The following is a 27118-nucleotide window of genomic DNA, read 5'->3' as shown; positions in this document are numbered from 1 at the left end:
TTTATGTCAATTACATGCTAACAACATTAGGAAGTTGATCATCATAGAACCCATACATAAATAGCACGCAAGTGAAGGGATTGTGCTATAATTTATATGACTGTTTTTAAGCTCTACTATAATTTTTTTTTAATTTATTCACTTTCCCCAGTCCATGAAAATATGGATGACCCAAATGGCTGGTAAAAACTTCACCTACTGTCTTGAAATATATTATTGAAAGTTAGTATCTGATATATGGCTTTGGAGCTAGTCCATATCAGCCACAGAAAGTTGTGCACATAGATATCAGGTGGTGAATACAATGACTTATTGGGAAACTACCAACAGAAACAAGGTAGGGACATTTCAAAACTTTGAACTTTGATATTTACTAAATGGCACTAATTAACCAACTTCATTGTAACGCATAAATTCAGTCACACTAGGTAACTGCAAATGAAGCAGATTTTTGAACCCTAAACAGTGCAACTGGAGTATTTGTGTGAATGTACCATTGGGAAAATCTAACATGTTGTTGTTAATCAATGTCCTTCTCACCTTGTGGTTTTACACTGTTCATGGACAGGGTAAGTTGAAACCGATGTGAACACTCAGCCTTCCTTCTAAATATAACTATCTACTTTCCTTTGTGTGTATTTTTGATTGAATAAACTGGTTAAAATAGTCTGCACTGTGAGATAACCATAAGAATACCTTAATGGAAAAATGATCAGACATTCACCTAAAAGGGGAAAACAAAATGAATACTTTTCTATGTCATCTGAGTTCCACAGTGCAAAAAGGTACTCTATGTAGATTATGGGGTCATGTGAATATGCTCATGAAAATGTGAATAGAAAATGTGTCACAGGAAAGTAGATTATAATTCCAGAATGTTTAGGAGAGTCGTACTTGTAATATGAGAAAGCTCTGGAGAACAATGGTTATTTTTATACTTTTACATATGGTGATTTTTGCAGGTTCAAATCTCATTTTAAATATATTCAGTTGACTGTATTGTGATTATAGCTTAATAAATCTATTAAAGGTCATTAACATCACTGTTAGTTTTTAAAAACCAGCGTAGGTACAAGATATATTTTCCTTTTACAAAATGTGAAAGACAGTCTTAATTTCCAGTGTAGTGCCAATATATTTAGAATTCTTTTCAGAGAGAAATGTAAATGTTGACAACCTTAAAAAAATTGTCACTTTTATTTTTAAACTTACCAGTTGTTTTCATTAGTTATCTATTTTTTACACTCTCCCAATTCATCCCTCTACTCTTGGGCCCCCTTGTATCTATACATCCATTCTCTATGCCTGTATCTCTATTTTTGCTTTGCAATAAGTTCATCCGTAGCATTTTTTAGATTCCATTTATAAACAATATTATACAATATTTATTTTTCTCTTTCTGACTTGCTTCACTCTATGTGGCAGTCTCTGGGTCTATCCATGTCTCTGCAAATTGTGCAATTTCATCGCATTTTATGGCTGAGTAATATTTCACTGTGTATATGTACCACTTCTTCTGCATCTGTTCTTCTGTTGATGGACATTTAGGTTGATTCCATGTCCTGGCAGGTGTGGATAAAATAGATAACTAAGGAGAACTTACTGTGTATCATAGGCAGCTCCACTCAATGCTCTCTGGTGACCTAAATGGGAAAGAAATCCAAGAAAAGGGGATATATATATATATATATATATGTGTGTGTGTGTGTGTGTGTGTGTATTTTCATATAACAGATTCAGATTCACTTTGATGTACAGCAGAAGCTAACCCAATATTTAAAAGCAACTCCAATACAAATGAAAAGCAAAAATCAGCTTATATACATGTATTAATATAGGTAATTAAATCATATTAAAAACCAAGATTTTACTCCAAAATATAAAACTTATATGTTCTTCATTATGATGTTTTTGTCTTTCATTTTCTTTAATAATCCATTTGTCTTCAAGTTTTTATAAATGAAAACTCTAATGAGTTTTAAGATCCCACATGAAATTCAAGATGTGAATAGAATATGCATCATTCTGCATTATTCATCTCATAATTTGTCGCATGCTATTTTAGTCCATTTGGTAATTTTCTTCGTGAACAACATTTGCAACATAATAAAGCTCCCTGTCTAGTCCTTAGTGTTACAATTAAAAGCAGCTCTGGCCCCAGATCACTTATAAGAAAGGCTGTATCACCATTATTCTTGCTGAGGAACAGGCAGACATGAATTGTTTCTCCTGATTCTCAGGTACATGAGTGATGGTTTATTAATCAGCTAGAATAAGATTACTGGAGAAGGCAATGGCACCCCACTCCAGTACCCTTGCCTGGAAAATCCCATGGGCAGATGAGCCTGGTAGGCTGCAGTCCATGGGATCGCTAAGAGTCGGACATGACTGAGCAACTTCACTTTCACTTTGCACTTTCATGCATTGGAGAAGGAAATGGCAACCCACTCCAGTGTTCTTGGCCTGGAGAATCCCAGGGATGGGGGAGCCTGGTGGGCTGCCGTCTATGGGGTCGCACAGAGTCGAACATGACTGAAGCGACTTAGCAGCAGCAGCAGCAGCAGAATAAGACTACAGGCATATTTCCAAACAAGAGGAGAAAGAGTACACAATATGAAAGAGAAATGTGAAACTTTGACAAATCTTCACCAGATATTCCAGTGCAACCCTTCTCTTCTCATTAACAACTGAACTCTTTCCAAAAGTGGTCTTAAAGCTAAATGTTTGAATATTTAAGCAAAGTTTTTCTTCCATAATTTATGGGTGCACTTATGAAATTTTTAGCATGCAAAATAATTGTAATATCAGATTCAAGCCATTAAGTAAAACTCACATCAACTAACACCTATTGTAGATAGATACCTGCATGCCTGCGTGCTAAGTCGCTTCAGTCATGTCTGACTCTTTGCCTCCCCATCGGCTGTAGCCCACCAGGCTTCTCTGTCCATGGGATTTTCCAGGCAACAATACTGGAGTGGGTTGCCATGCCTGCCTCCACGGGATCATCCAAACCCAAGGATCAAACCTGCCTGTACTATGTCTCCTGCATTGGCAGGCGGGGCCCTTGTTTACCACTAGCACCAAGTGGGATGCCCATTATATTAGATACATAGTCCTAATTAACAAATGTTCCAGAAAACACATTGGCTTAAGACAATACACCTCCATATTCGTACAGCTCCTGTGGGTCAAGAATAAAGAAAGGGCTTCGCTGGCTAGTTATGTATTACTCTGTTTGGGAGGCAACTGGGTAATGGCCTGGGCCGCTGTTACCTGGACATTGAGCTGGGCTGGAGGCTTTGCTTCCAAATTGGCTCACTCTCTTGGCTTTTGGGGGAGGCCTCAGCACCTGACCTCGTGGTCATCTGCGCAGGTTGCTTGAGAGATATCTAGCTTTCCTCAGGGCCAGTGACAGCAGACAGGGAGGAGGAAGCCTCCACAGCAGGTATGAGTTTGTCACACTGTCACGTCAGTCATGTGCAATCATGAGAAATGGTCACTAAGTCCTGCACACTCAGTAGAGAGGACTTAGGCTCTAATATTTGGAGAGAGGAGTGTGGAAGGTGTTGTGGACTTTCCTAAAACCATCACATACAGAAAAATGTCAGGTCAACTGAACAGAGTCTTTTCTGGGGATGCTTCCTTTACTTCTCAACTTCTTTCCTGCCTGTTTTGTAACAATACTCTTTTTTCCAACAGTACCTCGTAAAATTTTGGCAAACTTAAACAAGTTATTACAGGAAAGAAAACTGTAACTTTAGAAAACATGTCAGTGACCTTAATAGCAATTGCAAGCATAAATCTAAAATGATTTTTCGAACCACAATTTCTTTTAAAATGAGAGTGTTAACAGTATTAAACAGATTTCAATCCACATAAGAATTATACTAAAGATATTTAAACTTGTTTAAGATGGATTTATGAAAATGGTGCTGTGTGCTTAGTCCCTCAATCTTGTCCAACTGTTTGCAACCCTTTGGACTATAGCCCTCCAGGCTCCTCTGTCCATGGAATTCTCCAGGCAAGATTACTGGAGTGGGTTGCCACTTCCTTCTGCAAGGGAATATGATTGACCCAGGGATCAAATCTGCATCTCCCTTGTTTTCTGCATTACAGGTAGATTCCTTACCCACTGAGCCATAGGGAAAGCCTATGAAAATGGCAGATCAACCCAAATGTATTTACATCACAGCAAAGTTATCCCACAAGGGACCTTGTAAAGTTCATGGAGACAAGATGAGGAAATTGGCCAGTTAAATAGCTTATCAGATATTCATAATTTCATTAAATAAGCTGATTATCAGATGCAGGATTTTGTTCTCAGGCCTGCTCCATTGCTGTTTTGTATCAACAACCAGTTTAATGGAGCAAAGGAGATGTGCCTGGAATGATCCTGAGGTACTGAAAGTGAACCCACATTAGGACAGGTTCATCACTCAGAAAGATGCCCATGTGTGAGGTTGGACTCAATAACATGATATTTAGCTGTGATAATTGTAAGATCCTGGGCCTGGACCATAGGAATAAGCAGCACAAATACAGAATGACTAGAAACACTTTTAAAACTTAGTGAATACTTTTCAGTCAATTTTGAGATCAATCTGAGCCAACACTATGATGGACAGCCAAGCCTGCTCATGAGACCAGAACTTGTATTTGTAGAAGTGTGAGAGGAGAATGAGGTTGTTCTTAGTCTTGACAGAGTCAGTGCCACTCTGACCATAGTGGACTATGTATGTGCTTCAGTAAATGATCTGATTAGAGAGACAAATACAGATTCACATGTGACCAAATAAAAGAGAGGAGGAAAAGAGCTCAGGGCAGTGACAGCAATGATGTTTACTTTTAATTATGCCCTCTTTGTGTACCTTTTGGAAGTGAATCTCAGTGGATTATTTTACTAATTCATGTTCTATGAGGCATCAAAATGAGGTGAATAACTGTACTAGATCTGAACTCAGATAATCAGGACTCAAATCTCTCCTCTACAATGTAATGACAAAGTTAGTTGAGTTCTTTTCACTTGAGTCCTGCAAATACAAACACTCAAGCTTGCCCAACATGGTATTATTGTTAAATACACATATCTTGACATACATGGTGAAATTTGTAAAATTCAAGGATTAAGAGAAAGTATTCTAATCTACAGAAAGTAGTGGGAAGAAACCTAGACTGTTACTTAAGAGGAATCAAACTAAATAAGCATTTCAAACTAAAAAATGTAGAGAAGCTTCAAAAAAGTGTGGGAAATCTATTAGTGATGAGAGATGCAGACTATAGGCCATGAGACTGTATAATTGACAAGTCTTTGTTAAAGGGATTAAGATATACAAAGATTCAAAGTTTATAATTCACTTAGTAAGCATATAAGTGACAATTACTCAATATATATTAAAAAATAAATTGTAATTATGTTTTACCTCATTTAAAATATTTGTAAGAAATACTGAAAAAAATGCATCATTCTCCAATTAAAATTAGACACAAGCATTCAAGGGTTTCCCTTAATCTTAACCATTTGGAAATTAAGAATTATTGATTGTCCATTTCTCCAATTAGATAAGCAAGGGAAAAGATGCCTAATATCCAGTTTGAATGATAAACAATAATGTTACTTTCCTGTGTGGTTAGAGCCATGAAAATTATTGTGATTCTCTATATATATCACATGTTTCCAATAAACAGAAAATTAAAGTAATGAACGTTAATTGGAAAAACAACAACACTGTTTTCTTTCTACATTGATTTGGTCTGAGAAGAAGTGTCAGGATGTTGGTTTCTGATTAGAATGGAAAAGCAAGAAAAAGAAGTCAAATGAGCCACAAGATAAAATCTGTACTTTCATCTCTTGACTAAGATGCTAATTTAGTCAACTATGGTTAGCACTTCTCTATTTAAGGAGAATTCATTTATTAAGTCTCTATAGTTTTCAACCAAGAGAATCTACATACAAATTTTATATGATATGACTCACAAGACATAATTTGACCTTCAATATCAAGGACATCTTTATGTATTTCAATCATCTGAGTTTTCGATAACCTCTTTTCCTAGAAATCATAATGTAGTGAGTGTAATTAACTGAACAAGAATGTAATTCATAGAGATAATGTTAATTTCTTATATAATTTAATAATAAGGTAAAGCATTATTTCTACTTTTTTTACTCCAAGGGAAAGACTGTAATTATCCAGTAATAAAACATGGACGGCTTTATCATTCATACAGAGGACGCTTTCCAGCACGTGTAAATCAACAGTTTCTCTATAACTGTGATCAGTATTTTGTGTCTCCTTCACAATATTCCTCAGATTACCTGACTTGCACAGCAGAAGGATGGTTTCCAGAAGAACCATGCCTCAGTAAGTAAACCTATTTAAGTTTATATGCGTAAATCTTTGAAAGAGTGAAGAGACAAAAGTAGACAACTGAGTAAAGTGTTGTGTAACAACAGCAAGGCCAAGGGATGAGTTCTATGAAAAAAAAATCCAAATAGATCTTCCCTTTATTAGAGGCTCTTCATGTAAATCCTGTGAGATGGAGACGTTATAAGAATATCTGCATCATGTATACATACTTTAATCATAAATGAAATAAAAATAATATGGAATGTTATTTTCATTTGTAACAATGGTGGTTGTAACTTTCATTTTTACTGTTACATATCATATTCGAATGCTAGTGCATTCACATTTAAATTCTAGAAGGTTAATCTTTAAGGTTCTATTTTAACAAATTTATGTTTTTTTTCTACCATATTATTTTTATGATCCTTAGGAGAATGTATTTTCCATAATTTGGAAAATGGATATAACCCAAGTAGTGAAAAAAAAGTTCTACAGGGTGAAACTGTAAGGGTTCGCTGCTATCATGGCTACAGTCTTCAAAATTATCGGAACATAATGACCTGCACAGAGAGTGGTTGGTCTCCTCCTCCCAGATGCATCCGTGTCAGTGAGTAAACTGGGCTGAGATCCCAGTATGTTCATAATTTTCTAAGACTCAGCTGTTTTATTCACTCCAAAAGTTTATATCAACTTCTTGTTTTGCCAAAGAACCTATTTAATTTTATTTTTTACAAGTGTCTATGAGTGTACCTATGGACTTCCTGATAAGTATATAACAAAATACATGTACCTATTGATAGACATTGCTCAAAAAAATTGGAAAAGATCCACAAAGAAGAAACCTGTAATAACAGAGTGAGGTTAGAAAGATGGCAGGAGTCTCACTGTCTCTCCTGATATAAACACAGACTTTGACCATCATTCGTGGATAAGAGGATCTTTGTGGGGGTCCAGGAGTCTAGCAGAGACACGACAGCATGCTGCTAGAGCACAAAGATGGAAGACTGCACGCATCACTGAGGGTTAGAGCAGTAGCCTCATTTTGCCCTTGAGGTGGCACTGCTTAGTGCCAAGACAGTCCCCTCAGCACAGGATTTTACCTGTGGGGAAAACAAGAGCATGTGAGCAAGTGCCGCGTCCTCATCTTCCAGCCCTCTTCTCTCTCCCCTTATCCAGGCCACTGGGGTCACCTGCATGGCTGGGATGGGGAGAGGCCAGGAGCACAGCATCCAGAGCTAGAATTCTTCAAGGGACACGGGTTCTACTGACCACGTGGAGACCCCAGCAGGGAGCCCCAAACCATTGCAGACACCGTGCTTGTGGTCCTGCTCACCCCTGGGCCCCTCATCTCATCTACATCCCTTCCCCAGGGCCAGCTCCCTGTGTAAGTCCCCATGGTGGCACCTAGACCTTTGCAGATGGCCTGTGGGACATCCAGAAGCCAACCAGTCCCCGTGGGTCTGTGAGAAAGCACATGAATGTGAGCATTTGGCATTGCCCCAGGGAAGCAGCCAGGAAACTGTCAGCACAGAGACTGTGCTGCGTGGATAGAAGCATATGAGCTTCAGAATTCTCTCCTAGGAGGAGTTGAGTACATGGGACAGGTGTGTCCTTAAAAAAGGTCTGAAAAAGTCTCAAAATCCCTATCAGTGTGACAGTGTACTTCCCTCCCCAGGTCAGTCTGTAAAGACAGGAGGGAGTGACTGCTTCGTTAAACGCAAACACAGCAACCTGAGACTTCAAGGGACACAGACATCAAAGGACTAAAATGTTAACAGAGAAACACGATAGTTTTTCAGTTACTGTCCCCAAATAATGGATATGGACGATTTGTCTGATAAGTCAAAGTAATTGCTTAAGAACTTCATTGAGATAGAAGACAACAGTGGAGAAGGAAATGGCAACCCACTCCAGTATTCTTGCCTGGGAAATCCATGGACAGAGGAGCCTGGTGGCCTACAGTCCATTGAGTCTCAATGAGTCAGACACAACAGTAGCTACATGCATTCCTTTATATTTAGTGTAATTATTGATAGATAAATGTATTAATACTATCTTTTGTAACAGGATGTTTTATAGTTCCCTAATTCCTTTCCTCCGACTGCTTGCCTTTGTGAATTCATGATTTTTGTTATAGTAGTGTAACAATACTACTGTAATTTTTGTTATAGTAGTATGTGTTTAATAAACTTCTCTTTACCGTTTGTGAATCTAGTATGGATTCCTGCTTTGTTTACCATGAGATTTACATCAAGCATCTTTCAGAGAGAGCAGTGTGTTTTATGCTGATAATATATGAGCACAACCATATATTAAATCTCCTTCCTTTTCCCCTTCTCCATTTTATCTTTTTGATGTCATGATTTGCCTCTTTTTATAGTGTGTACTTAATTAAAAAATAATTGTAGCTAGAGTTACTTTTATATTCTGGCACTTTAACTCTTAAATTGTTAAGTGTTTAACATTCCATATCAAAGTACTATAGTGTCCTGAGTGTGAGTGTGCACTTAAATTTACCATTGTACTATGTATTTTCATGGAATTAATTAGCATTATTTTACTTTAGTTTGAATAATTCCTTTTAGTGTTTCAGTAGGGAAGGTCTGTGTGCCTGCTCAGTTACCTCAGCTGTGTCTGATTCTTTGTGATCCTATGGGTGGCAGCCTGCCAGGTTCTCTGTCCATGAGCTTCTCCAGGCAAGAATACTGGAGTGGGTTGCCATGCCCTCCTCAAGGAAGGTCTAGCTGTGTTCAATTTTCTCAGTATTTTTTTGTCAGGTGAAGTCTTTATATTGTTTTCTTTTCTGAAGGGTATTTTCAAATATTCTTCTTTGGCAGTTTTTTCTTTCAACACTTGGAATATGTCATCCCACTTTCTCCTGGCCCACTAGGTTTCTGCTGAGAAATATTCCTAGATCCAAATGAAAGCTCCTTAGTAAATTCCAGGTCAGGAAGCAACAGTTAGAACTGGACATGGAGCAACAGACTGATTCCAAGTAGGAAAAGGAGTATGTCAAGGCTGTATATTGTCACCCTGCTTATTTAACTTATATGCAGAGTACATCATGAGAAACGCTGGGCTGGGTGAAGCGCAAGCTGGAATCAAGATTGCTGGGAGAAATATTTATAGCTTCAGATATGCAGGTGACGCCACCCTTATGGCAGAAAAGGAAGAAGAACTGAAGAGCCTCTTGATGAAAGTGAAAAAAAAGGGTGAAAAAGTTGGCTTAAAGCTCAACATTCCGAAAACTAAGATCACGGCGTCTAGTCCCATCACTTCATGGGAAATAGATGGAGAAACAGTGGAAACAGTGGTTGACTTTATTTTTTAGGGCTCCAACATCACTGCAGATGGTGATTGCAGCCATGATATTAAAATATGCTTACTCCTTAGAATTACAGTTATGACCAAACTAGATAGCATATTCAAAAGCAGAGACATTACTTTGTCAAAGAAAGGTCCATCTAGTCAAGGCTATGGTTTTTCCAGTGGTCATGTATGGATGTGAGAGTTGTACTATAAAGAAAGCTGAGCACGGAACAATTAATGCTTTTGAACTGTGGTGTTGGAAAAGACTCTTGAGAGTCCCTTGGACTGCATTGAGATCCAACCAGTCCATCCTTAAAGAGATCAGTCTTGGGTGTTCATTGGAAAGACTGGTGTTGAAGCTAAAACTTCAATACCTTGGCCACCTGATGCGAAGAGCTGACTCATTTGAAAAACCCTGATGCTGAGAAAGATTGAGGGCAGGAGGAGAAGGGGATGACAGAGGATAAGATGGTTGGATGGCATCACCAACTCAATGGACATGGTTTGAGTGAACTTCGGAAGTTGGTGATGGACAGGGAGGCCTGGCGTGCTGCGGTTCATGGGGTCACAGAGTCAGACACGACTGAGCGACTGGACTGAACTGAACTGAAGTAGTAAATTACAAGGTTTTTGTTTTGTTAGCTTGTTTGTTTTTTCCTCATGCTGCTTGAAGGCTTCTCATTTTTTCTTTGATTTTTGCAACTTTATTATAACGTATGATGTAGAGGATTTTTTAAGTTGACTTGATTTGGTCACCTGTAAGCTTCCTGAACGTAGATATTCAAATATCATCCTTGATTTGAGAAGTTCTCAGACGTTACTCCTTAAATATGTTTTCTGCCTCATCTCCTTTTCTCCTCCTAGAACTTCAATAATTTGCAAATTGGTCTATTGACAATGTGGCATAGATCATGTAACCTTTCTTTGTTCTTTTTTCATTGCTTTGTTATAAGATATTTTTGTTTTGATTTAAATCTCCTTTGACAGGATAACTTCTATATGTCATCTGTCTCACAGATTCTTCTGCTCTTTTCACTCTGTGGATGATGCTCTTCAATGAATTTTTTCATTTCATTCTTGGATCCTTCAGCACCAGAATTTCTGTTTTTTTTTTTTATGATTTGTACATTTTATTAAAGTTTGTTTTGTCCATTGTTTATTGTTCATTTGTTTAATGCTTTCCTGCTTTTGTTCAATTCTCATAATGTTTTTTTCTGTAGCACACTAAGTTATTAAAAACAGCTATTTTGAATTATTCCTTGGACAAATCACAGATCTCCAGTCTTCAGATGTGAATACTGAAGATTTTTATACTTTGTTGGTGTCATGATACTTTGGGTTCATGTTCCTTGAAGTTTTGTGGTGCTGTTTTTCTAATTAAAGTACCAGTCTCCTTTGGGTGAGAGATAACTTCCTTCAACCTAGCTAGAGACTCTGCAGCTATCTCAGATCTTCTATAGTGGCCCCTGCTGACACTTCTCATCCCTGCTTTGTCAGAATTTCTGTGCTTCATGTCTTGTCTAGATACATTAGTGCACCAGAAATGGTACTGACACCTTGTCATTAGTTTCCCCCAAAGTAGCACTACATCTTAAGCTCGTGTTCCTGTACTGGGTCACAGATTTAAGCCAAATTTCTGTGCAAACTCACTGGTGGTCTGTCAAAGGTTGCTCTTCCCTCTGAGTTAGTTGTAACCACAGGGATCTGGCCACAGGGTAGAAGGGTGTGTGAATGAAGCAGACAGAGGTCCTCCTGTGAAAACCTGGACTTTCACAGAGGGATTAGCTCCATGCATGAATTTTTAAGATAGGTTTTCCGGGACTCCTGACGTGCAGCTGAGAGGGAATTGAGATGGTTCATGAGCCACTGTAGGCATCTCAGTCAAGACAGAGATCTGTATGCCTTTTACCTTTTGCATGCATGAGCAAGCCTTCTCCTGGGCCCCTTGGCATATGGAATTTTGGGGTGGGTGGTTGTTTATTTTATATTTATTTATTTTTAATGGAAGTATACTTACTTTACAGTATTATGTTGGGTTCTACCAAACATAAACAAGAATCAGCCATAGATTTACCCATGTCCCCTCCCACATGAACATCCCTCCCAGGTCCCTGCCCATCCCACCCTTCTAGGTTGTTACTGAGCTCTGGTTTGAGCTCCCTGATTCATACAGCAAATTCCCATTGACTGTCTATTTCACATACAGTAGTGTAAATTTGCATGCTAACCCTCTCCATACATCTCACCCCCTACTTCCTCCCTGCCAGCCGTGCCATAAGTCTGTTCTCAGTGTCTGTGTCTCTATTGCTGCTGTGCAAATAGGTTTATCAGTACGATATCTCTAGATTCCATGTATATGTGTTAGTATACAATATTTGTTTTTCTCTTTCTGACTTACTTCACTCTGTATCCTAGGCTCTATGTTCATCCACCTCTTTAGGACTGACTCCAGTGCATTCCTTTTTATCACTGAGTAATATTCCACTGTATTTATGTAGCACAGCTTCTTTATCTATTCATCTGTCAATGGGCATCTATGTTGCTTCCATGTCCTAGCTGTTGTAAACAGAACTGCAGTGACCATTGTTGTGCATGGGTCTTTTTCCATCTTGGTTTCCTCAGGGTGTACACCTAGGAGTGGGGTTGGTGGGTCTTACAGTGGTTTTATTCCTCATTTTGTAAGGACTCTTCATACTGTTCTTTATAGTGGCTGTATCAGTTTACATTCCCACCAACAATGCAAGCAGGTTCCCTTTTCTCCACACCCTCTCCAGCATTTATTGTTTGTAGAATTGTTGATCATGGCCATTCTGACTGGTGTGAAGTGATATCTCATTATAATTTTGATTTGCATTTCTTTAATAGTGAGTGATGTTGAACATCTATTCATATGTTTCTTAGCCACAGTAGGTCTTTGGACAAATCTCTGTTTAGGTCTTTTCCCCACTTTTTTATTGGGTTGTTTGTTTTATTGGTATTAATTTGTATGAGCTGCTTGCATCTTTTGGAAATTAATCTTTTGTCAGTTGTTTCATTTGCTGTTATTTTTTTCCATTTTGAGCATTGTCTTTTCACCTTATTAACGATTTCTGGATAAGCTTTTAAGTTTAATTATGTCCCACTTGATTATCTTTTTTTTTTCTGACTACTCTAGGAGGTGGATCATAGATGATCTTGCTGTGATTTATGACATAAGGTGTTCTGCCTGTGTTTTCCATCCATTTTGAGTTTATCTTTGTGTATGGTGTTAGGAAGCAGTCTATTTTCATTTTTTCCCCATGTAATTGTCAAGCTTTCCTCAGCAGCACTTATAGAAGAGACTCTCTTTGCCCCATTGCATATTCTTGCTCCTTTTCAAACATAAGCTGTCCATAGGTGTGTGGGTTTATTTCTGGGCTTTCTATCTTGTTCCATTGGTCTCTATTTCTGTTTTTCTGCCAGTACCATACTGTCTGGATGACTATAGCTTTGTAGTCAGTTCATAGTCAGGAAGGTTGATTCTTCTAACTCTATTTTTCTTTCTCAAGATTGTTTTGGTTATTCAGGTCTTTTGTGTTTCCCTATGAATTGTGAGCTTTTTGTTCTAGTTCTGTGAAAAACAGCATTGGTAATTTGATACAGATGGCATTGAATCTGTAGATTATATTTGGTAGCATAGTTATTTTCACAATGTTGATTCTTCCAACCCCAGATAATGGAATAGCTCTCCACCTGTTTGTGTTGTCTTTGGTTTCTTTCCTCAGTGTCTTATACTTTTCTGTATACGGCTCTTATTTCTCCTTAAGTAGGTTTATTCCTAGGCATTTTATTCTTTTTTGTTGCAATGGTAAATAGGATTGATACCTTAATTTCTCTTTCTAGTGTTTCATGGGGATTCAAGTGATTTTTGTGTATTCATTTTTCTTTTTCTTTCTTTCTTTCTTTCTTTTTTACTTTACAATATTGTATTGGTTCTGCCACACATCAACATGATTCCACCATGGGCGTAAGCATGTTCCCCATCCTGAAGCCCTGCTTCCACGTCCCTTCCTGTACCACCCCTCCAGGTCGTCCCAGTGCACCAGCCCCAAGCATCCTGTATCGAACCTGGACTGGTGATTCTTTTCTTATATAATATTATACATGTTTCAGTGCCATTCCCCCAGATCGTCCCACCCTCTCCCTCTCCCTCTCCCACAGAGTCCAAAAGACTGTTCTATACATCTGTATCTCTTTTGCTGTCTTGCATACAGGGTTATGGTTACCATCTTTCTAAATTCCATATATAGGTGTTAGTATGTATGTATATAGTGTTTTTCTTTCTGGCTTATGTCACTCTGTATAATACATTACATTTTGTATCCTGTCACTTTGCTAAATTCACTGATTACCTCTTGTAATTTTCTGACAGTATCTTTTGGGTTTTCTATGTGTTGTATCATCTGTGTAAACAATGAGAGTTTTGCTTCTCCTTTTCCAATCCGGATTCCTTTTCTTTCTTTTTCTCCTCTGCTGTAGCTAAGGCTTCCAAACAATGCTGACTAATAGTGGTGACAGTGGGCACCTTTGTCGTTTCCTGATCATAGAGGGTATGCTTTCAGTTTTTCGCCATTGAGAATGATGTCCGCTCTGGTTTTCTCATATATGTATGAGAGAGGTAGTTTCCCTCTTTGCTCATTTTTTGAAGAGTATTTATCATAAATGGGTGTTGAAAATTTTCAGAATTTTTCTGTATTTATTTTGATTACCATATGAATTGATCTTGCAATTTGTTAATATTGTATATCACATTGATGGATTTGTGTATACTGAAGAATGTTTGCATCCCTGGGATAAACCCAAGTTGATGGTTGCTATCATGGTGTGTTGCTGCCACTGCTGCTAAGTCACTTCAGTCCTGTCTGACTCTATGCGACCGCATAGATGACAGCCCACCAGGCTCCCCCATTCCTGGAATTCTCCAGGCAAGAGCACTGGAGTGGGTTGCCATGTCCTTCTCCAATACATGAAAGTGAAAAGTGAAAGTGACTCAGTCGTGTCCAACTCTTAGCGACCCCATGGACTGAAGCCCACCAGGCTCCTCCATCCATGGGATTTTCCAGGCAAGAGTATTGCAGTGGGGTGCCATTGCCTTCTCTGTATCATGGTGTACTATCTTTTTAATGTATTTTTGAACTCTGTTTGCCAGTGTTCTGTTGAGGATTTTTCCATCCATTTTCATCAGTGATTTTGGCCTGTAATTTTCTTTTTTGTGTTGTCTGTGTCTGGTTTTGGTATAAAAGTAATGATGGCCTTGTAGAATGAGTTTGGAAGTGCTTCTTCCTCTGCAGTTTTTTGAAAGAGTTTTGTAAGAATATTATTAGATCTTCTCTAAATGTTTGAGAGAACTCACCTGTGAAGTCATCAGGCCCTGTGCTTTAATTTTTTGAGAGTATTTTTTTTGGTCACATTTTCAATTTCAGTGCATGTAATTGGCTTGTTCATAATTTCTATTTCTTCCTGGTTCAGTCTTGGAAGATTGAACTTTTCTCAGAATATATCCATTTCTTTCAGGTTGTTCACTTTATTGGCATATAGTTGCTCATAACAGCTTCTTATGATCATTTGTATTTCTGTTGTAACCTCTCCTTTCTCATTCCTAATATTATTGATTTGATTCTTCTCCCATTTTTTCTTGATGCATTTGCCTAATTGTTTGTCAATTTTGTTTATCTTCTCAAAGAAGCAGCTTTTAGTTTTATTAGTCTTTACTATTGTTCCTTCCTTTCGTTTTCATTTATTTCTGCTCTGATCTTTAGGCTTTCTTTCCTTCCACTAACTTTGGGTTTGTTTTTTGCCCCTCTTTATCGAATTGTTTCAGGTGTAAATTAGGTTGGCAATTTGATGTTTTCCTTGTTTCTTCCTATAAACTTCCCTTTTAGAACTGTTTTGCTGCATCCTATAGGTTTTGAGTTGTTGTGTTTTCATTGTCATTTGCTTCAAGAATTTGTTGATTTCCCTTTTGATTTATTCAGGATCCAGTCTATTATGTAAAAACATATTGTTTAGTCTCCAAGTGTTTGTGTTTTTACCATTTACCCTCTATTTGACATCTATTCTCATAGTATTGTGGTCAGAAAAGATGCTTCATATGATTTCAGTCTTTCAAAATTTACTGAAGTTTGATTTGTGACCCAAGGTATGGTCTTTCCTGGAAAATGTTCCATGCACACTTGAGAAGAAGGTGTATTCTTATGCATTTGGGTGGAAAGTTCTGAAGATATCAATTATGTCCGTTTGGTCTAATGTTTCATGTATGGTTTATGTTTCCTTATTAATTTTCTGTTTTGATGATCTGTCCATTGTTAACATCCCTTACAATTATTGTGTGTTAACATCCCTTACCATTATTTTATTGCTGTCAGTTTCCCCTTTTATGTGTGTTAGTTATTGCCTTATGCATTGAGGTGCTTCTATGTTGGGTGCATAAATGTATAGAATTATGTCTTCTTCTTGGATTGATCCCTTCATCATTATATAATGTCCCTTCTCTATTTCATATAATATTCTTTATTTTAAAGTCTGTTTTGTCAGAAATGAGAATTGCCACTTCAACTTCCTTTTGGTTTCCATGTTCATGGAATATGTTTTTCCATCCTTTTAATTTCAGTCTGTATGTGTCTTTAAGTCTGAAGTGGGTCTCTTGTAGACAGCATATATATGGGTCTTGTTTTGTATCCATTCAGCCAATCTGTGTCTTTTGGTTGGAGAGTTTAATCCATTTACATTTAAAGTAATTATTTATATATTACTATTAGCATTTCTCTGTTATAATATAATATAATATAATGCTATATGTTCCAATTAGCATTTTTAAAAGTATTTTGTGTTTCTTGTAGGTCTTTCCTTTGTCTTATGCTTATAGGTCTCTTTAATATTTGTTGTAAATCTGGTTTGGTGGTGCTAAATTCTCTTAACTTCTGTTTGTCTGTAAAGATTTTTAACTTTTCCATCAATGTTGAATGAAATCCTTGCCAAGTAGAGTAATCTTGCTTGTAGATTTTTCCCTTTCAGTACTTTAAATATATCCTGCCATTCCTTTCTGACCTGCAGAGTTTCTGCTGAAAGATCAGCCTTTAATTGAATGGCTTTTCCCTTGTGTGTTACTTGTTGCTTTTCCCTTACTGCTTTTAATATTCTTTCTTTGTTTTTAATCTCTGTTGCTTGGTATGTGTCTCGACGTGTTTCTCCTTGGGTTTCTCCTGTATTGCACTCTGTGCTTCTTGAACTTGATTGGCTATTTCCTTTCCCATGCTGGAAAACTTTTCAACTATAATATATTCAAAAATGTTCTCAGTGACTTTCTTTTTCTCTTTTTCCTCTGGGACCCCTACAACTCAAATGTTGGTGAGGTAAATACTGTCCCAGAGATCGCCAAAGCTCTCCTCAATTCTTTTCATTCTTTTGCTTTTATTCTGCTCATCAGCAGCTACCACTATTTACTCTTCCAGCTCACTGTTTCACTTTTTTGCTTCAGTTAATCTATCATTGTTTCCTTCTAGAGAACTTTTTTATTTCCATGATTGTGTTATTCATCTTTGTTGATTTATTCTTTATTTCTTCTATATCCTTGTTTATTGTGCTAATTTCTTGATTGCTTCATGGCATTTTATCCATTCTCTTTTCAAGGTTTTGGAACATGTTTCCTATCATTACTGTGAATTCTTTTTCAGGTATTTTACCTATTCTCCCCTCCCCAAGCCTTTTTTTTTTTTTTGGTCTTTTGTGCTTCTAGTTTCTTTCTTCACTTGAGAAATATTTTTCTGCCCACCCCTTTCTTTTCTCATTATTGCATTTGATGTCTCCTTTTCTCAGGCTTTCAGGTCGAATTCCTCCTTCTTTTTGGTTTCTGCCTTTGGTGTGTAAGACGGTTCTAGTGGTTTGTTTAAGTTCCTTTTGGTTGTTTTTGTTTGTACTCTGCTGAAAGGAGGTAAGATTTTTTTTTTTCCCCTCTAATGGGCAAGACTTTGTGAGGTGGCAATCTTATTTGCTGATGACTGGGTTTGTGTTTTTATTTTGTTTGTTTTTTGGGTGAGGCATCCTAAACTGGGTGCTGCTGGCAGTTGGGTGATGCCAGGTGTATACAGATGGAGGCCTTTATGGGAGTTCTCACTAATAAATACTCCCTGGGGTTAGGAGTTTTATGGCAGTCTAGAGTCTTGTCAGTGCTCCCACATCAAGGGCTCGGGGCCTGATCTCTGGCCAGGGAAGTGAGATACCACTGGCGGTTTGTAATGGCATTAAAGGGGATTAAAACAAACACACTGAAACAAGAAAACAAAATGGAAACCCCATACAAATGGCAAATACAAAATAAGGCATGTATTCACAAAAATAATGGGATATAGACACATGCATGTACATGCGGGGTGGGGAACAAACAGTGTTAAAAAAAAAAAAAAGAAGAAAGTAGAAGAGATTGATCCAGTGAGAAAATGAAAGCAAAAATGATATGAACTAGTTAAAAACAAAACTAACTAAAACCATAAACTGGAAAACAAAACCAAAGCCATGTGACAACTGGGGAATAAAGCAAATAAAGCAAAACAGACTAATAAACATAGTGAGAAAAGGAAGAAAAGAAAGAAAGACTAGAAAAGAAAATTTCAGTAGAGGTAGATGAATGTTTATATATATATAAAAGAATAATTTGCCACAGGAAAAGAATAAGAAAAGCAAATGAAAGAATATATGTGGAAAAATAATAAAATTTTTAAAAACCTTGAAAATTAAAAGTAGGAAAAAGTCCATAAAACAACAAAAACCAATGTAGAGGAAGAAGTATTTAAAGGAAATTAAAAGTGTGATTTAAAAAATTTCTCAAAAGCATAAGTAGATTTAATGGTAGCATTAAAATCAACAACTAGAATAACAGGAATAAAAAGGTAAAAACCCAATAGCAACTACTGAATAAGTTAAAATATAAAAATAATAAAATTTTTTTGATGGGCTGTCAGCATCCTTTTCCTCAGTGTGAGTCACAGTCCACCTCACCTCCCTGGGCTGGTCTCTGGACCTATTGTGGGGGCAGCTCAGACTCTAATCTGGTCCTACTCACATCTGCCAGTGCTAGTGTTTTTTGTTTTTCAGGAACTCTATATATTCCATAAATAGAAAGTCTGCCTACTTGATCATGTGGATTCAATCTTCAGCTTGTACCACTGGTGGGAATGTTTTGGTTCTATTCTTTAGCCACCTGCCCCTGGATTTCACTTGTGGTTTTATCTCCACCTTTGCATGTGAGTCGTCTACAGGAGTTTGCTTCTGAGGCTCGCTTGGACGACTTGGGTGTGCCCCAGGGAGGACCAAATGTGGAAGTGGTGCAGTTGCTTGGATTGCAGGGGCCCTGGCAGTACCAGGTACTAAGGGAAGCCATTGGCTATGACAGTAGGAAATATGAGGCCCTTAGGGCTTTTTGCAGCCTCTGGCTGCTCTGTCCTTGTGGGATTGAGCTAGGGAGTGACACAGGAGCTTGGATAATGGGGACCCTGGCAACACCAGATACAAAGCTGGTGGCTATCGTCAGGAGTTTTGTGACTATTCGGGACTTTTCTAGCTTCCGACAGCTCTGCCCAGTGAGGATTGAGCATGGAGGTGACACAGCTGCTTGAATTATGGGAACCCTGGCAGTGCTAAGAGTGCAAGGAAACCAACTGACTCAGCTGCAGGAGCGATGACCCTATTAGAGTCTTTTCCTAGCTTCTGGCATCTGGCCATCAGAGGGCCTCTTTGGCTGGCCCTTCCCTGTTGCTTGGCCCCTTCAGCCGCTTACAGGGCCCCACACTTGGGGTAATTGTCTGTTGTTTATCTCATCAGGGACATAAAGATCACCCTGGCTGGGGTCCCTCTGTGTTGCTTTGCACATCAGGTCCTTATAGGGCTACCCTCCCTGGGTTGTTTCAGCTGTCTGGTGCTGATGTATTCAGACAGAGAGGCTGCAGAGATCACTCTATTGTCTGTGTGTGACTCAGCAGTATCACCCTTCCTCCAGGTTAGCTGGCTTTCCTTCAGAAGCATTTTCCACTGCAATCTTCTCCATCAGGTTCCCTCACAGCATCTCCCTTCAGTCAACAGTAGACCTTGCCCTGGGATTGTTTTCCAATCTCTATGTTCCAGCTCCAAACTACAGCACTTTCTAGGGGACTTGAATTCTTGTCTGGTGTGGGTACAGCTGTGGCAAGGATTGTCTGTGTGATCCTCATTCCATTCAGACTCTCACAGATCTGCTGCTTCACTCTCCAACAGCCTCAATGCTTCACCTCTGTCGCAAACATTTGCCCTCCCGTGCAGCTCTGTGCCCATTCATCCAACCCCAGCTGCAGATCCAGTTCTACTCACTCTCCTTTTTTTCTGCCATCCTTCTTTTGTCCTGCTGACACACTGTGGTTGTGCCGCCCATGGACCATAAACGTCACCATGGATACATCAACTACAGTGTTGAATGCATAGGTTTAGCCAGGAGATGTACATGTGAGATTATCATTCTGTAAATGATGACATCAGATTGGAAATGAATGTAGAATGAAAATAGAAAAGAGCTCAAGACTGAGTCCTGAAGCTTCCAACACTGAGGCGTCTGACGAAAGAAGAATAGATGGCAAAGTGGACAGAAAGAAAGGAGAACCCAGAGAATTTAGGGTAAAAAAATGTCAGAATGAATGATTCATAGTTGTGGACAGAAGAACATGATATAATAGCAAGGAATAATAAAATGACTAACAGTAATTCCTGTGGAATCACCCAGAAATGGTTCTATATCCAATTCCACCATTATCTAACTATATCTAAGAGCAACGGCCTATTTGAAGTTTGTTCACACCTCTGAATCTGTACAATGATTTAATATTTACAAATGTTCTAATATTTCAAAAGATTTTTTAGTTATTAAAATAAGTTATTCATGTAAGCATCTTGTCATAATGTCTACCATACAGTTTATTCAAGGAAAGTGTAATCTAATTATATTAGAATAGTTACACTAATGAATATTTCTAATTCAGTTAATGTCAGGTTAAAAGACTTAAAATGTGGTGGATTTGGCTACATGGAGGCCAACAATAATTGTAACAGAGACAGTTTCAGATGGAATAGACAGGGGAAAATCTACTTACAGCCTGCCAAATAAATTATTAGTAAGAAATGCAATACAGCATGATTACATAACTCTTTCAAAAGGTTTGGTTGTGGCAGAGAACAAGAGGTTCAGGATATATTGCTCGGTGGATTATGTATTGTTTTAATGGGAAAGATGAGAGTGTAATGAACGTTGAAGAGGATGAGCCTTGAGGGAAGCAGCAAAGACTGACCACAGGCTCCCTGTGAAAGACGTGGGAGAGGAACCAGCAGTTTTGAGAAAGTCCTGGACTTGGTGACAACTGGATTCTTTGCAACTTCCTGTCAGGAGAAGGAAGGAAAATGGGTGTGTAAATACAATGCTGGAGAGAAGCAGGTGCTGATGGTTCCTCTTCTCATTTCAGGAAGGAGACAAAGTCATGTGAGACTGAATGGTGCATGGGGGAAGGAGGAGAAGGAACACTGGGCAGTGTAGAAAAGATTGAGCACAGAGATTTCATATAGACACACAGAGGGAGCTTGTTATAGAAATGGGCCAGGGTTGTTGAACAGTGTCCAGAGCCCAGGTAGTTTCAGTTTTCAGGCTGTAGGCAAGCATCTAATATGTGCCAGAAGAGAAAATTGTGAAAGATACAGTGGCGGCCACTGGTTTGCCTTTCAAGAGCTTTCATGCCAGTATGAAAAAAAGAAAAAAAAAAGATGAAATAAAATATTTAATTAACCAAAAAGTAAAAATATTTCTATTTTATTGTTCCAATAAGTGTATTCTAAGAACAAAAGAATCCAAGTGCTTAAAAAGTAGGAGGGACTGTGGGTCAAGTTTATGTAGGAAGACGTCTATGCAAAGAAAGCCTGGAAACCATTCATCAGCAGAGACACACGCCTTTGCAGCAGCCGAGGCAGCAAAGAAATTGACTATTTTAGAAAAGATTGATTATTTTAGTAAAGAATCCGCCTGCAATGCAGGAGACTTGGGTTCGATCGCTGGGTCAGGAAGATCTCTTGGAAAAGGGAATGGCATCCCACTGCAGTATTCTTGCCTCAAGAATTCCACAGACAGAGGAGTATGGTGGGCTATAGTCCATGGGATCAAAAAGAATCAGACATGCCTGAGAGACCACACTTTCCATTTCAAAATTTCTGAGCCACCTGGCAGTAATATATCTACCTGCATTGCAGGAGACCTGGATTGGATCCCTGGGTCGGGAAGATCCCCTAGAGAAAGGAAAGGCTAACTACTGCAATATTCTCACCTGAAGAATTCCATGCAATTTTGGCAAGCTGCAGTCCATTGGATCACAAAGAGATAGACACAACTGAGCTGCTAACAATTCTAAGTAAAGGCAAAGGCTTTTAAGATGATCATGTCATTTTTACAGTCACTCTTTGTAAAGAAAGCAGTTAGAAAACAGCCTAATATTAAGATCTTTTTTTGTTAAGGCAGCACTTTACGTAGTAGGATAAAATAGGAATTTTATATAAGTTTCCAGTGGTCATGTATGGATGTGAGAGTTGGACTGTGAAGAAAGCTGGGCACCAAAGAATTGATGCTTTTGAACTGTGGTGTTGGAGAAGACTCTTGAGAGTCCCTTGGACTGCAAGGAGATCCAACCAGTCCATTCTAAAGGAGATCAGCCCTGGGTGTTCTTTGGAAGGAATGATGCTAAAGCAGAAACTCCAGTACTTTGGCCACCTCATGCAAAGAGTTGACTTATTGGAAAAGACTCTGATGCTGGGAGGGATTGGGGGCAGAAGGAGAAGGGGACGACAGAGGATGAGATGGCTGGATGGCATCACCGACTGGATGGACGTGTGTTTGATCGAACTCCGGGAGTTGGTGATGGCCAGGGAGGCCTGGTGTGTCGCTATTCATGGGGTGGCAAAGAGTCGGACATGACTGAGCAACTGAACCGAACTGAACTGGACTGAAGCACAATATATGTAAACAAAGTCACATACCGTTAGAAATATTGCTATGTGGAAGTTTGGAATACAACTTTAGGAAAGGAATCCCAATGGTTCTCATCAAGAGTAACCTCACAGCTAAGCTACAAAACTCAACAGTAAAACAAAAGCAGAAATAAATTTATTGATTTTGGGAAGAGGGAGCACTACTTTTAAAAAACTAGTAAAAAAAAAAAAAAAACAAAAAAAAAAAAACAAAAAACTAGTTAGCTTCTATATAATGTTATGATAATGTTTGAAGACTATTAGATAGTCCTTCTTTTGGGTGAGATTCTAATTCTTAAATTCCAGTTTTGAAGTTTATAAATTATTGAGCAATAGGAAGATTCCAAATAAGAATAATGAAATTTTTGATAATATGTAGCAATCCCTGGTGGCTCAGATGTAAAGAAACTGCCTGTGGTGCGGGAGACCTGGGTTTGATCCTTGGGTTAGGAAGATCCCCTGGAGAAAGGAATGAATTACTCCCTTCAGTATTCTTGCCTGGAGAATTCCACGGACAGAGGAGCCTGGCCAGCTATACTCCATGGGGTCACAAAGGCTCAGAAACAAGTGAACGACTAATCCACACACAGCAATGTCACAAATGTCATAGATTTTACACATTTTCAATGATAAGTTTACACATTTTAAAAAATGAATCAGAATAATTAAGCAGATATTAATAGTTAAGCTCATTTATGGGTACAATAAGATTAGATGTCTGTATTGTCCCATATATAATCAAGACACCTAAAATATGCTTATGTGACCTTGAACATGTTTACTCAGTTTGTTTCATGTTTCAGTTTGATTTCTACACTTGTATGTAAAATAAAGTGATTTTTAATGTACCTGTAACTCAAATACAAGAGAAATGTCTCTCTTGTGTGTTCTAGTTTTCCAGTTATATTTTTATAATACCATTTTTTCATTTTCTTTTTGATGGATTTTATACTTTTTATTTTATTTTATTTTTTTATCTTTAAAATTTTTCCTTTTTAATTATAACTATTCAACAATTATGATATTTACAGATATTTTCTTAATATTGATCTTATACTTAACAAGTGATCACTATCTAAGTACTGGATGACAGTCAGTGCACTGTTTTACCTTATTAAAGAGGGTATTCAATTTAAAAATTGTGTCTTTTTTTTATTCTGAGAGAATATTTATACATTTTGAGACCAAAAAAGCAGCATTATATTTTGTAAATATCAGTGATAAAATCAGATCCAGTATTAACAAGTTGACTTTACAAATAAATTATCAGGACATATATGTTGCTGCTCAATACCTTAATATTTCTCAAAATCCCAGATGAGTGCAGAGGGTGTATAAAACCTAACATGTAATGTTTTTCAAGGAAGAGCATTAATGTGCATTAATGTATGTCCTCTGTGTATGCAGTACCCAGCACCTCATTTTATGTGACACAAATAATATTTATCTTCCAATGGTTAAATATTCTCACTCATTATTTATCTTTTTCGATAGAAAGAGAATGCAGTATTCCTGAAATGGATACATATTTAAATGCTTATCCCAGGAAAGATACATTTGAAGTTGGAGATGTGCTGAAATTCTCCTGCAGCCAAGGTCGAATTATGGTTGGAGCAGATTCAGTTCAGTGCTACCACTTTGGATGGTCCCCTAGACTTCCAACGTGTAAAGGTAAATATTTATCTGACAGTTGCTGGAGCAAGAATTGGGATTTCAGATAATAATCTTTTTATTTCCCTCCTTTAATTTTCTGTCCACTTCAAGTGCATCTATAGTCTAATGCATTAAGGCAGAGATATACCCACCAAGGTGGAGAAGGAAATGGCAACCCACTCCAGTATTCTTGCCTGGATAATCCTGGAGACATAGAAGCCTGGTGGGCTGCTGCCTATGGGGTTGCACAGAGTAGGACACGACTGAAGCGACTTAGCAGCGGCATACTCACCAAGGACATGTGCTGGGTAGTAGATACCTCAGATTTCCTTCTTTAAGAAATTGGCCTCCAGGAGCTTCTTGGAATATGTGGTGGAGATTCCACAGAAATGCATGAGGCACCTGACACTGGCAGGATTTCTTGTTAGTTTTCCTTTTTCCTGCAGCTCTACCATTAATATTGGAGAGAAAATCATGATGGTGTGATCACTAATCTAGAGCCAGATGTCCTAGAATGTGAAGTCAAGTGGGCCTTAGAAAGCATCGCTATGAACAAAGCTAGTGGAGGTGATGGCATTCCAGGGGAGCTGTTTCAAATCCTGAAAGATGATGCTGTGAAAGTACTGCACTCAATATGCCAGCAACTGTGGAAAACTCAGCAGTGGCCACAGGACTGGAAAAGGTCCATTTTCATTCCAATCCCAAAGAAAGGCAATGCCAAAGAATGCTCAAACTACCACACAATTGCACTCATCTCACATGCTAGTAAAGTAATGCTCAAAATCCTCCAAGCCAGGCTTCAGCAATACGTGAACCGTGAACTTCATGATGGTCAAGCTGGTTTTAGAAAAGGCAGAAGAACCAGAGGTCAAATTGCCAACATCTGCTGGATCATGGAAAAAACAAGAGAGTTCCAGAAAAACATCTATTTCTGCTTTCTTGACTATGCCAAAGCCTTTGACTGTGTGGATCACAATAAACTGTGGAAAATTCTGAAAGAGATGGGATTACCAGACCACCTGACCTGCCTCTTGAGAAATCTGTATGCAGGTCAGGAAGCAACAGTTAGACCTGGACATAGAACAACAGACTGATTCCAAATAGGAAAAGGAGTACATCAAGGCTGTATATTGTCATCCTGCTTATTTAACTTATATGAAGAGGACATCATGAGAAACGCTGGGCTGGAAGAAGCACAAGCTGGAATCAAGACTGCCAGGAGAAATATCAATCACCTCAGATATGCAGATGACACCACCCTTATGGCAGAAAGTGAAGAGGAACTAAAAAGCCTCTTGATGAAACTGAAAGAGGAGAGTGAAAAAGTTGGCTTAAAGCTCAACATTCAGAAAACGAAGATCATGGCATCTGGTCCCATCACTTCATGGGAAATAGATGGGGAAACAGCAGAAATAGCATAAGACTTTATTTTTTGGACTCCAAAATCACTGCAGATTGTGGCTGCAGACATGAAATTAAAAGACGCTTACTCCTTGGAAGAAAAGTTATGACCAACCTAGATAGTATATTCAAAAGCAGAGACATTACTTTGCTGACTAAGGTCCGTCTAGTCAACGCTATGGTTTTTCCAGTGGTCATGTATGGATGTGAGAGTTGGGCTGTAAAGAAGGCAGAGCACCGAAGAATTGATGCTTTTAAACTGTGGTGTTGGAGAAGACTCTTGAGAGTCCCGTGGACTGCAAGGAGATCCAACCAGTCCATTCTGAAGGAGATCAGCCCGGGGATTTCTTTGGAGGGTATGATGCTAAAGCTGAAACTTCAGTACTTTGGCCACCTCATGTGAAGAGTTGACTCACTGGAAAAGACTCTGATGCTGGGAGGGATTGGGGGCAGGAGGAGAAGAGTGCAACAGAGGATGAAATGGCTGGGGCATCCCTGACTCGATGGACATGAGTCTGAGTGAACTCCGGGAGTTGGTGATGGACAGGGAGGCCTGGTGTGCTGTGATTCATGGGGTCGCAAAGAGTCAGTCACACTGAGTGACTGAGCTGAACTGAACTTACATCTAATGTCTGCAAGTATGTCTAAAGAGTGGTCAAGTAACTTAAAGTCAATTCAGTCACATGTATCAAATCATATGAATCAAAGTTAAACTGTTCAAATGCATCTCTCAAATGATATTTTTTTCAAAAAGATTTCATACAGTGTTTCTGTGGAATAAATGTATTGCTATGTTTGCTATGATATTTACAGTCATACCTGTGTTGAGTAACTGGTTTGCATATTTATTTACATGTCTGGATAATGAACATGCTTTCTGAGCATACATAGACTTCAATATGGTAGTTCAAGAAGAGTAACAGAATTAGTAAACACGAGTCTGCTGTAAACACTATTCTTTTTTCATTGTTTAAGAATGCTAAAGTAAATTATATAACAAATAAAAGATCATTTAGCAAAATAAATTTCTGCATTAGCTGGGTTTTTCAGTCATAAGACAGAAAATGTAACCATAATTTATGCAATATTTCTACAGTAAGGAAAGTAAAATCGTGTGCTCCACCTCCTCAACTTCTCAATGGGAAAGGGAAAGAAACACACAAAGAAGAATATGCACATAATGAGGTCGTGGAATATGCTTGCAACTCCAGATTTCTGATGAAGGGTTCTCATAAAATTCAGTGTGTTGATGGAGAATGGACAGCATTACCTGTGTGTATCGGTAATGTATTAAAAATAGTAATATTTAAAGGTAAATCATTACTCTTATTTGTATTCATATGCACATTTAAATAATATTTTAAAGA

At 38.3% G+C, this 27118-nt stretch overlaps 1 protein-coding gene across 1 annotated transcript in view; it reads left to right on the top strand.

Moving 5' to 3' along the window:
- The first annotated feature begins 440 nt into the window (after positions 1–440).
- Positions 441–27118, top strand: part of LOC114117340 (complement factor H-like) — a 64630-nt gene continuing 37952 nt past the window's right edge. Inside the window, exons 1-5 of the mRNA XM_027976253.3 lie at positions 441–569; positions 6174–6362; positions 6778–6954; positions 24192–24368; positions 26848–27033. Of these exons, the coding sequence (XP_027832054.1) occupies positions 512–569; positions 6174–6362; positions 6778–6954; positions 24192–24368; positions 26848–27033 (787 nt within the window). The 5' untranslated portion in view covers positions 441–511. The remainder of the gene's footprint in view (positions 570–6173; positions 6363–6777; positions 6955–24191; positions 24369–26847; positions 27034–27118) is intronic.

This window comes from Ovis aries, chromosome 12 (genome assembly GCF_016772045.2).
Source record: "Ovis aries strain OAR_USU_Benz2616 breed Rambouillet chromosome 12, ARS-UI_Ramb_v3.0, whole genome shotgun sequence".
In the NCBI taxonomy this organism is placed as follows: Eukaryota; Metazoa; Chordata; class Mammalia; order Artiodactyla; family Bovidae; genus Ovis; species Ovis aries.
The sequence above is the reverse complement of the archived record's forward strand: the minus strand, read 5'-3'. Positions and strand labels throughout refer to the sequence as shown.